The 12,745-nt window shown below is 34.4% G+C and overlaps 2 protein-coding genes across 2 annotated transcripts; one reads left to right on the forward strand and one right to left on the reverse strand.

The window, feature by feature from the left end:
- The first annotated feature begins 1,092 nt into the window (after positions 1–1,092).
- On the forward strand, positions 1,093–3,758 carry LOC126978585 (putative nuclease HARBI1). Its single transcript, XM_050827542.1, has 2 exons — positions 1,093–1,728; positions 2,719–3,758. Exons 1-2 carry the CDS (start codon positions 1,321–1,323, stop codon positions 3,526–3,528), a joined length of 1,218 nt encoding a protein of 405 aa, XP_050683499.1. The 5' UTR covers positions 1,093–1,320; the 3' UTR covers positions 3,529–3,758.
- On the reverse strand, positions 1,744–3,877 carry LOC126978593 (uncharacterized). The gene is made up of 2 exons (XM_050827553.1): positions 3,551–3,877; positions 1,744–2,470 (listed from the first exon to the last, which is right to left on the reverse strand). Exons 1-2 carry the CDS (start codon positions 3,875–3,877, stop codon positions 1,862–1,864), a joined length of 936 nt encoding a protein of 311 aa, XP_050683510.1. The 3' UTR covers positions 1,744–1,861.
- Between the last annotated feature and the right edge of the window lie 8,868 nt (positions 3,878–12,745).

Below are 12,745 nucleotides of genomic sequence, written 5' to 3' on the forward strand. Positions count from 1 at the left end.
TTCAGGGGGAGTTTACCTAAGTTAGTTCTGATAATTGTTGGGCTAAATATGGCTTTTATGGAGAATCTGGGTCTATTACATTATTCACAGATTGAAAGGAACCTATCGAGAGAATTGCAATTGGTGTGTGATACAATTATTAAAATAGTTAAACTGGTAACTAAATTTTATATGAAGCATTTTTTGTATTCTGTTAAAGACAGATTTCGCCAAAATCCTGTAAGGAACCAAAAAAAAATCACGAGGAGTAAAGCTTCCCGCTTGATAACTTGTACGTATCATCAATAGGACACGAAGTACCCGAACCTTGGTGCTTATCGTCCTCTATTCATCTGTGTTCTGAGGAACAATATTATTGGGACTGTCGTGTATAACAAGTATTGTACCGATCCACTGCTGCCCGGTTCATTATATTATAAATATTATCTTTCAGTATTGTTGTAGATCGACATATTATAAGAAAAACCTTCACGCACAACCTGAAGCTCCATGATCGCTTTCGCCAATTATTATCATTGTAGAAAATAATTGTGCCTTTAACAGCCATGGAAAAGGGAAAAATAACAAACATAAATATATTATTACTATATATTTGAAAGCAGACTCATTTATCGAACGGTAAGGGATTTCAAAAATAAATTTAGTTGATACACAGATACATACTTATGTTATTAAGCTACCGCAGTATTAGCGGTAATCGTAATAGTACTTAATAGAGGTGGGTGCTAAAAGTTATTTTACAGTTAATAAAACTTTCACAACGTACTAAAAGTTCTGAAATAATATTTTTTAATTACATACCTCGCTATCAAAATTTTTATTATGGTGAAGTAATTAGGTGTGATCTATGGATCATCGCCATCTATTGAAAATGTTTAGTGTTGTAGTAAATATGATATGATATGATCAATTATTCAAAGTGCAAAGAATTAAGAATAATTTATATCCACTAAATGACAAAATAATCTATTATTACCTACATATTTTAAAATTGTACTTCGGGTGATCTGTTTCAACGCTATTTAAGTAATTTAAGTAGTTACGCTAATGCTATTTTGGTATTCACAACTAATTACTGTAAAAATAAAATAATTTTCGTACGTAATGGTGCTCCCACATTGCCGTTATAAAATGTTTGTAAACATTTTATAACACCAAAACATTTACTAACAAATGTTAACAATTGTTGCACTTTGTTAGAAACTGTTACATGTTATAAGTGCTCCTACATTGATGGAAAATGTTTAAACATTTTATAACATCTAGTATTGGCTCGCAGTTTGGTTTCGCCTTCTGAGGGCTGAGGACGTCTACACGAAAATGGAAGAAGATTTGCTCATTGGAATAGCTTTTATTTTTTGTTTAAAAAAGAAGAAAAAGCGCTCTTATTGGATGCGCCAAACGCTAAAAGCTAGAGGAAAATATAGTGCCACAGACTATCTCAAGGATTTAGGTATTGATGGTTGCTTAAAAGATTTTATAAGAATGAACAGTTCCGAATTTGAATATCTACAAAATTTAATTGGGGCAAAAATAGGCAAACGAGACACTACATTTAGAAAATCTGTAAGTGTGACGGAAAGACTTGCGGTAACGTTAAGATTTTTGGCAACTGGTAGCAGTTATAAAAGTCTTGGAAATGTGTTCAAGTTGTCAGACCAAGTGATATCTATTATCGTACCAGAAGTGTGCGAGGCTCTCAATGAGGTTTTAAAGGAATACATACAGGTAAGTCAAACAACATTTTTAATTATTTTTTTATTTACTTTTAATATGATCTAATCTAATCATACTTTAGGTAGGTACCTATCTTACCTTACTAATAATTTTTTTAATACTTAACAAACCAAACATGTATTTTTTAATTTTTGATTGATTCCAACAAATCGTTTAATGATTGGGTCGAATCTTGGCTTGATTCCGATAAATTAGACGGACTCTGTGTTCTTGCGCTGGTACGAGTATGTGTCCTGGAGTTATCCGAAGAACTGGTTTCAAATGAAGCCGAGGGACTCGGTGCGGTGTAGTATCCTCTCGAGCTACAGTCAGCATTATTTTCCGAAAAAGTGGATAGATTTGGTTCAGAGTTGTATCCCCAGGAACTACTAGCGGTTGGGTCTGTAAAGGTTGTTGGAAAATCATATTGTCCCATTGTCGCATTGTACAAAATATTGTTAATGTGATGTTGAGCAGTATTCTTAGCATGACTGTTTTTTATTTGTTTCAGTTTCATCGAGACATACTCTCCAAATGCGTCATTTTCATCCCTGCTTTTTCTAGATTCGTACATTCTTTGTAAAATATTTACAGCTTCTTGTTGTGTTGGATCTTGTTCTACTTCAGGCCGTCTTCTTTTCCGAAATGGTTTTGGGGTGGCGAAAGGCGTGCCCGTAGTTTCATCAGTGACAGTATTTCCTGTTTCGTTCAAACTGAGAGTGTTTTCTGAAGCAATTCTGTTTTCTTCGTTACCCTGAAAGAATAGAACTAAACGATAATTTCAAGTTATAGGCGCGTCAAATTAGCTAAAATTGTAAAAAAATCTATAACCGCGATTTTCTTTTTCTATTACTTAACAACCCTTAACTGAAATCATATTTTTTTATAGTGTATTCTATTAATATTTCATACTTAATAAAAATATCCAATAAAATTTGTTAGAATAACGAGTTATAAATTTATTTTTCGCGCCTATTTCTTAATCTTCTATTTTTGTTCCAGATACCAACAACACCTCAAGAGTGGCTACACGTGGCAAATTCATTTGAAGAAAAATGGAATTTCCCAAATTGCTTAGGAAGTATCGATGGAAAGCACGTAGCCATACAAAAGCCAATTGATAGCGGCAGTGAATATTACAACTATAAAGGATTTTACAGCGTTGTACTTTTAGCGATAGTGGACGCAGAATACAACTTTCTGTACGTGAATATTGGCTGCCAAGGACGCATAAGTGATGGCGGAGTTTTCGCAAACACAAAATTTCGAAATAAAATTAACGACAATAGTTTAAAAATACCCAGTGACAGCTCACTACCAGGCAGAAACAAACCTCTTCCTTATGTGTTCGTAACAGATGATGCGTTCCCTTTACAAAAACACTTATTAAAACCTTTTCCAGGACCACAGGATAGCAATTCTAAGGAAAGAATCTTCAGTTATAGACTGAGTCGTGCGAGGAGAACAGTAGAGAACGCATTTGGGATTTTGTCAGCCAGATTTAGAGTTTTACGAACTACAATATTATTAGATCCAGAAAAAACTACTACTTTAATTATGACATGCGTGCTACTGCATAATTTTATAAGAAAAACTGAATCGAGCATGATTTACGCTCCATCTCAATACTATGATGGAGATGACATAGTAACTGGTACACGTATCGATGGACAATGGAGATTAGAACAGCAGCAATTAACACCACTTGAAGCATGTGAATCCCTGACAGATGATGGGAAAGAAATAAGAAAAGAATTCGCAGAATATTTTTCAAATGAAGGGTTTTTGGACTGGGCATCTAAATATTATTAAAAGACGTTAAAATAAAACTCACCTGCAACCCTCCATCGACAGTTAAACTTGGAATATTTTTGCCTTTAAGGAACATGAGTTTTTTAAATGCAAACCATTTACTTGACTCATTAGCTCCTGCACCAGATTTATTAGATTTACATTCTCGGTTAAATTGACCTACGAGTGATCGAATCTTTTTTTCAATTACTTTTTTATCCATATTAAATTCACTGGCAATTTCCATCCAAGCATCGTGTTTTTTATTTCGGTCTTTGTAGCTCTCTGACATCGTGTTCCATAGTACTTCTCTTGCTTGAAACATTTCAATCAGTTTGTAAACATCATCGTTATTCCAATTACCGGACATATTTTATTGCTTGGCGCACGCGCAACCACTAATACACACGCACAGCGATGCACGCTGACACAAAGGAACTGACAAGCGAGACACCACGCGCAGCGACCTGCGTACTCTAACCCCCACCGCACCGCACCGCCTATCCCGCCATCACCCTTATAAAATGTTTACAAACAAAAGATAACACATTTTACTAACATTACTAAACATTTTCTAACATGAAAATTTATTTGTGATTAAATGTTTGCTAACAAATGTTTACTAACGTTATTAAACATTTTCTAACGGCAATGTGGGAGCACCATAACGTTTCAGTCTAACAGGAATAAATCATTGCAGTGTCCCGAAGTAAGGCGTGCCGAAGCTTCGTGCGCTTTAATATTTTATCTACACCCATGCTTTAAAACCTCTATTAAAGATTCTGAAACAGTTAGCTTATTACCAACATTAAAACACCCAATGTCGTAATAACCATTACATCATCCAAACGAGTGTTGTAATGTTGTAATGACTTTCATAACAACACTCCTTGGTTTTTTTTCGATCCCTTCATGCGCAAAGAGAATCAACAAACAGCCACATTCTTATTGCTCGATGCGTGGTATCTGTATGAATTTCAAAAAAAGAACATTTTCGTTTACGCGTGTTCCACACTACCAGAACGTGGCGCGCCGTTAAAAAAAGTAGGTTATTCGAAACCCCGCCATTTTTCTTGAAAAAATGAGCGATTAAAGTTTTGACAGCACACCGCCGGATATTTTAAACGCTGCAAAAGAACATAATATTCAAGTGAATTTTAATAATTGCACAATACAAAATGTAAATTAATACTAAAATAAATAATTAACTGTTTCATTAACACTTAGTTTATTTGTATAAAATCAGTAATGGATGATATTAAGTTACTACTAGGACTGGCTGTTTTAATGTTAGCAGTAAGCTAACCGTTTCAGAATCTTTTAAAGGATTCATATTCTGGGTGTAGATAAAGTCTTGTATGTAACTGTTAATAATTAGGTATTAATACACTCATGTGATACTATTATCACACTCAGCTTCGCCTTGTGTGATAAACCCATATTCGTGTTTTAATACCCCTTATTACACAACAGTTGCATAAATAACTAATAAAGCTATCACAATAATGCCAGTGCTCACATTATCAGCTTCTTTATTTTACAATAGTTATCGGGTAATAATCCAAGATGGCCGATATCACTTCCAGACGTTTAACACATGCGTCAACAATTACATAATACATTCACCAGCATCATAATTATGAAGGAATTCCAACACCACTTCATCGCTCCACTCCTTTTTTACCATTTAAACAATATTACGACCACGCAGTGCGATATTTTAGCACACTAAATCAATTTACTGGCCCGTCATACCTGCGTGTATTGTGTCATATTACTTTGTGACGATAGACGCAGGTGGGGCGGCCCCATCATAAGTAATATTAACGCCTTTGGTTAGTCATTAATTTTACTAATTGTTATTAGTCGTTATAATATGCCTCTAGTAGACTAAACTGGCAATACAACAAAAACAATAGCAACAAACAATACATAACATTACAACATTATACGTAGCCTGGTACCAGGTCTCTTTATTTTTCATATAATACTCCGAGTTCAATTTCGGAGGTGTCGGGTCTTTATCATCTTCTTTAAACATATCAACGAATGCGTTTTTAAATCCATATCGTAATATGGCAATGTATGGGAAATGTTGAGCTAAGTACATAAGGAATTTATAATATAGATTCAGTATATGTCTGCCTATGAAAGTAGAGTAGAAGCCCATGGATACGTAGAATAAGGCCATGTTGAATTTAGATTTAAATGGTAAGTTCTTGTAGGCGGGGGAGTCGGCCACAGTGTCGTAGTCCTTCAGGTACAGAAGTCTACATCTTGTCGGTGGAGTTGCTAGTTCACATTTGTGTATCAGCTCCATTGAGTCTATACCTGCAAAAACAAATAAATATGAAACTACTCGAGTTGAAATATCAGCCGCCACTGAGCATCAAACCGCGCTCGTTATGGATGGTTGTTGGAATGGTTTCTCAGACACTTTTTCTGTGAGTCTTCTGGATTAGGATTTCCCCATACTGTACCAGCTAACACTGTATATTTGATATACCCATGAATGAATACATCAATACTTACTTGCTGGTTGTCTATGATTCACCTGCCACTTGTTAGCCATCCACCATCTTATTTAGATTTCTGCTATATCTTATATATATTACCTATATCGTCTGCTCCGTTTTGTAGTTTCCTCAATTTCTTTTGTAAATCTATCCTATCCCCCTCCGTGTAGATGTAACCGGGCACATTACATAAATGTTTAGTCCAGTATATTAAGAAGTCCGCATCAACGAAGGACACAAAAACCGTAGAAACCTGGCTCAGAACTCGGGCACTGTGCTCAAAATATTCAGGAACATTCTCCAGACAGGGAGTGTACATTTCATCAACGAGCATTTGCAGAACTTGTTGTGTTTCATCAAATGTCTTTCGACAAATATTGTACCTGAAACAGAAGCTTATATATTTGCTGGCGCCTTATGTTTTGTTGGCGATAGTTAACATTTTATTTTCATTAACACTATGTTTATGGTTCAAGAGATAACTACGAAAATTACCGAAATCCGAATTCGAATACTTCGTCTAAATTATTAAGTCTTCGAAGATTACTCAGTGCATTACTAGTAGACTGGTGGTTACAACTTCAGAAGAATTTACGAGTAATATTGAGACACTTGTTTTGCGCAGGTTGCCGGCTAGATTAGGGGTACCAACCACTTTTTTTGCCGTAATTTGTTTTGGCGGACCGTAATTAATAGGGTTACTGGGTAAATCAGACATAACTTACTACTTTCTTAATATTTAATTGAATTAATTTTCAGTTCTAAACAATTTATTATTTTTTAATGTAATTACCATCTCTTCTGGGATTAAATACACAAATTAAATTTGTGTAATTTTCGTTGTTCCCACTTATGTCGAACTGTTTCTGGATATGTTTTGGTTTGGTCTATTGGTTGTACTTCCAGAATTTGTTCATGCAGTACTAAAAGTGAGTTTCTTTGTTTGTTAGTATGCTTGCAAGCGCTATTTACACAACAGCGTTATTTACTAGTGGGAGGCTCCGCTGCACAGGATGCCGGCTAGATTATGGGTACAACGACGGCACCTTTTTGGCAAATAAGACTTTACATCTTATGTCTCAAGGTGACAAGCTCAATTGTAGTGCCACTCAGAATTTTTGGGTTTTTCAAGAATCCAAGAATCAGCTGAATGTTCTGCTCGTCTCTTACTGTCATAGATACAAGAAATACCTGTCCATGACCCGAATTGATTTTTGGATATTATGTTGAATTTATCTTGGGATTAGGAAGATATAAATTAAGTGTCTTTTCCAAGACCTTTGGCAGAACTGCTACACCGAGATCGGCCTATAGCTAGCTAGCTAGGGCCTATGACGACATAGAGAAAGCAAAGGCTTGTAGTAAGTAATGGTAAGAAATGTTTTAATGAACAGTAATAGTTTTTTGTTCATCAAAGCTTCATCTCCTCACCTATCCTGTGTGCCCAACAATGAACCAATCACACTCCAAGCGTGAATATAGGCTTCCATATCCCCACTGTGTAGTTGCGTGATATGGAACTTGTGAGGATTTAGTACGGAGAAGCCCACAAATCCAAACATTGTCAGTGCCAGGTCGCGCTGTGATACTTTTCCTTGGTTCTTCAGCCTGGCTGATTTGCCAGCTCGCATGTGCCGGTTCCGCACTGTGTTCAAAGAACGCCATGAGCTGAAATATAAACTTGTTATAATATTTTGCTATTATTATGTAGGTTGACAGTTATCGAGCTGATCAATAGCTCGAGTATCAGACGCGCTGATACCTGCAACTACAGTCACAAAAATATTATTTATGGCACCTATAATATAAATATATATATATATATATACGCTGTAATTGTTGTTGATTATGGACTCTCTATACTCGTATTACCAAATCATTACGTGCACGATATCAAATCCTAAATAAGTTCTGTTGACAGTACTCAGAAAATGTTACACACTTACTTACAAAAAAGTGGGGACCTAAGCAGGGAAACACCGAGAACTAGTCTTATTATTAAAAATCAATAACGAAGGAGGAGTTGTCATTCAATGTTCAAGTTTTCACTTCTGCCGGCATTCCCGGAGTGTAACCCGTTATTTTTTTTTAGTATTTTTGTTTTGTTACGTCGAAGTCTTATTTACTTTTTGCATGCGTTCATAAGTTCACACACACATCTCGTACTAAAATCCTACAAACCGAACGAGGCACCGTGTTACGAATTTGCATACATAGTCGATACATATTTAGTTATCTTTAGATACCAAAATATATTTTTTTAATTGTTTACTAGTATTGAATTAATATTGTAATACCTATAAGTATGATTCTTTTTACACGATGTTCTACTTTGAAAAGCTTGCTTTATTGGAATTATAAACCTTTTTTAAATATTTGAACGTGTGTTGAACACTCACACAGAGCCTGGCTTCAAATCATTCGAGAACCAGGAGAGTACGTGGAGATATGTGGAGACGTAGCGTTTGTACGCTGTGTAAGGCGTGTTTGATTTCTGAGTTCCGACCAACACACTGATGATGGTTGGAATAGATATAGCTCCCACGAATCCAATGAACATGCTGAACGTGTGCGGTAAACAGAAGTCCCAGAAGAATCGGCAGCCTCTGAAATTAAAAAAGGACATATAAGTCTTATTAGCCCAACAGACTGTAATAAACATCAACGCCATAACAATGAACTTGTCATTAAAATCAGGTTCATTTATAATGTAGCGGCTAGAAAATATATAATTATAGAGTGTGGCGACAATAAATAAACACAAGGGTCGAACACTTCTTAACCGTAGCCATCAATCAAAAAATAAAATGTAAAATTAACTTTAATTTTATTTATTATTATAGTTGAAATTTTTAAACATACAAATTATTTAAAAACAAAGTTTTATTCGTCGTATAATCGTTTTAATAGTGCCTACGCTAACCCTAGCTAACCATGGCTGCGCGAGGATATTAGATTACTTACAGGTTGTTTCGAAATAATTTTTAGAAAAATGATTTATTTTTGGTGAATTATGTATATATTTATATGTCAAGATCGCCGGAATACGTTGGATGAGGTCAGCGCAGGAGCAATCGTCGTGGAGATCTTTGGGGAAGGCCTTTGTCCAGCAGTGAACGTCTTCTGGTTGATGATGTTGATTATGATGATGTATATAATTCATTTTTTTTATGTTATATGTTATGTAGCTATACCTACCTGGCTCAAAAATGATTTCTGTTTGCTAGATTGCTTAACTATAGACGGGTATATGTCCCCAGTCTCCACATTCAAAAAATATTTACAAATTAATATTAATAATATAATAAATTGTTTTTCTCGGTATAACGTTAAATTCCAAACTCCAACGGGGCCCCAATAAACAACTTTTGTCTAGTTACAGTTCTGCTGCAGACGAAGTTAAAAAGATTCGTTCCCTAACAGTATTATGTCCTAATAAAAGGTAAAATATTATTAGGGGTTATGCTGTTTATATTGATTCTTTTTTTGTGCTACAGAAAAGAGTTGTTCGAGCAATTTATACAACAGGACCAATAGAGTAGAGAGGATTTAAAAATTATGACTGCTTTTAACCGATACCTATAGACATAAATATGAAAATAAAACCTGTACATGAAAATTTAATATATTATATTTATAAAAATGCCTTTTATTTTCCAAACATATATGAAAGGTATAATATTAAACAATAGAAATATATAAAAAAAACAATTATACTCCAAAGAAAATCTTCTTTTTGTAAATTTGAGTGTTTAGATGCAAGTTATATACCTTCCCATTAATTAGCATTATAAAACTCTTACTGCTTAAATTTATTTTCATCGAACCAGTCCGGCAGCTTCATGTCCGCCTCCTCAACTGTATCTGGGTCGGAGGGTATGTCGTAGGCCTGATCGCTTAATATACCTTTCACAACTTCTTCCGCTGAAACAATTCATTAATAAAATATATTAAACGATTTAAATACATCATGTAAAACAATTTATTCTTTTTCTTCAATGTCCTTTTTAATTTAGTTTTTCCCTCACCACGGGGAATAAATATTAAAAATTCCGCCCCGTCATCTGGCTGGATCCCTTCCCGCAACACTGTTTTCATCAGGAGCGTTGTTTGCGAACCTCGTGGCTATTATATATAGTTTTTTATTTTGTCTATGTAATGAGATAAATAATTATACATATAGAAAGTTAAATTTTATACATATGAAATATAGATACTATAATATCTTACGGGAAAAATATGTTACTTATTAAAAATTATCACTTTTGATTTTAAGCTTAGTTTGGAATTTATTTATGGAGTTACAAAATATATCAATATGATTAAAGCAATTATAATAAAGTCGACAGGCACGTGTTATGAAACTATTGTGGCTAAAACAAGTTCTACTGCGACCATGATCGGAATTGAGAATCAGACTTACCAAATACGTCTACTTACAATTTGAATTCTGCTTAGGTTTGCAATTAATATTCTATATAATTAATATAATTTAAAATTATTATTATATTTTTTTACTAACAGTAATTTAAAGCTTAAATTTCAAATGAAAATCATTTATGACTTTATGAGTAACCTTTACCACATAAACGTTTTTTAACAATTACAAGTGGGTACAATTTTTGGGACGATGTTGTAAAGGCCTAAACATGAACCTCCGATAAGTCATTATGAATAAGACCAAATCTAATTATACATATATTATAAGTCACAATCCATTTGTTATCGGACAAGGGGTTGCGGGTTCTATACCTGATGGGAACATAATAACATACAAACTTATTTTCGTCTTGGTGTCTGTGTAATTTTTAACTAATATAGTCGTTCCTACTCGAATTATTTTATTATAACATTCCGACGGGGCAACTGTGCACAAATGTACATTTGTATAGAGAACCTAACCATAACCTGGAGTCTAGACCTTAGCATTAAAGATATGGGAGACATATTGAGTTCATACACAATAAAACCTAGTCTTTTAGTATCTTATTTATTTAACTATCTCATCTGTAATAAGCTATGTTACATAGAGAGAAAAATTTATGTTTTGATTTGATGATAACTTTTAGCAGCAATCTGAGGATCTTTATAACTGTTGGGAACTATACTCTCGAAAATGTTGACTATATAATAATCCAGTTGAGTAACTCCAATGTCGGGAAAGAGGTCACATGTTGAAACCAACTCGAATGGGCAGCGTTCGGGTAGCTCCGTAAAATCTTCTCGTCCGAAATACCCCAGTGTCTGAAGACGAAGGTTTTTAACCAGTATGTGTTGCCAGTGATGCGGAACGCAGACGTGGTTGGCAACTATTGGCCTTATGAGGAAGCTCATTTTCGCTCAGAGGGCAATGGGTAGGGCTATGCTCGGAGTTTGTCAGCGAGATCGAATCAGAAATGAGGAGATCGGTAGGAGAACCAAAGCTACCGAAAGTCCTCGAATGGCGACCACGTACCGGAAGACGTGGTCTTGATCTTGAAGGTCGCCGGAATAGGTTGGATGAGGGCAGCGCAGCACGATCGGCGAAATAATGATGATGAAACTTGAAATAAAATTGGGATTGGACTTGGGATTTCATATATAATGCGAAGTATAAGATTTTTATAGAATTATTAAAATAGTTCAAAATATAATTATAAATAGTGTAGGATAAATGTATCTGAGGACTTTTTGTAGTGTGTGATAATTATTGTAGGAGATTTAATTTGGATTGTCGTATCGTCCCGGAAGCACTGCACAAGAATTTCATTCCACAGTTTGGTTGATTCATTACACAATCTCGCGTTTCACTAGAGCCTTAACTTAACTTCTTGCCTTAGTCACTCATACTATATAATACCGCATAAAATGTGTAAAACTAGATCTACTGTTATCTACATTCTATGTTTGAATACAATAGATTCGGTAATACGAGTATAACTTATCTTTATGCTGCAACTATTTTTTTCTTTGTTAAGGAAGCTCCACTCGCACCAGTATGCCTTTGAGGAATGTTCTGCCGGCTACTGTGTTACTCAAACAATGCGACTTAGAGACCTTCAAGTCATACTGCTGAAAAGGCTCACAAATCTATCACAAAGGCTGGAAACGCGTCATTACTGATTACACCAGACGAGCCACTTGCACGTTGGACGCTTTTAAAAATTTGTTTCCATGAAAAAAGCTAATATAATAGCTAATAATAATCACAAGCAATCAATCATAAATTTATTATGAATGAAATTTTATATTTACAATTTCCTCCTGACGATGTTCTTGAAGCATAAATTTAAATACTTTTAAGTTCCATCCTTTTTTAATTTGATGTGAAACTCTGTTTAGGATTATATGAATTGAATTTTATGGAACAAAAATGTGTTACAAATAACATCGTGCATCCAACAAGGTATTGTCCTCTACGCTCTGGATATACTCGAAATATATAAAAAAAGAGAGAGATATGTTGATGTATATTTTAAGTGTAGGTATGCTTATTTAGTTTTAATGAATAAGTACAATATACAGGTCAACTGATAGTAATAAAAAAACTACGTTCAAAAAAACCGAATTCAAAAACTTAAAAGTATAAAATAACTAAAAATTTAATTGAATACACCTCTTATGCAAACCTTTACCTTTAATATTAATAAAATACTATTATTTATAATTCTATAATATTTATTTAATCAAAACAAATCTTATAACTGTATAAACAATACTACGACTACATAAAATTAAAACTA

This window comes from Leptidea sinapis, chromosome Z (genome assembly GCF_905404315.1).
Source record: "Leptidea sinapis chromosome Z, ilLepSina1.1, whole genome shotgun sequence".
In the NCBI taxonomy this organism is placed as follows: Eukaryota; Metazoa; Arthropoda; class Insecta; order Lepidoptera; family Pieridae; genus Leptidea; species Leptidea sinapis.

Bases quoted from the DNA above. Each gene is read 5' to 3' on its own strand.
- LOC126978593 (XM_050827553.1), bottom strand. From the start codon at position 3,877: ATGTCCGGTAATTGGAATAACGATGATGTTTACAAACTGATTGAAATG. The intron at 2,471-3,550 runs GTGAGTTTTATT...CTATTCTTTCAG, and splicing joins CTGTCGATGGAGGGTTGCAG to GGTAACGAAGAAAACAGAAT.
- LOC126978585 (XM_050827542.1), top strand. From the start codon at position 1,321: ATGGAAGAAGATTTGCTCATTGGAATAGCTTTTATTTTTTGTTTAAAA. The intron at 1,729-2,718 runs GTAAGTCAAACA...TTTTTGTTCCAG, and splicing joins TTTTAAAGGAATACATACAG to ATACCAACAACACCTCAAGA.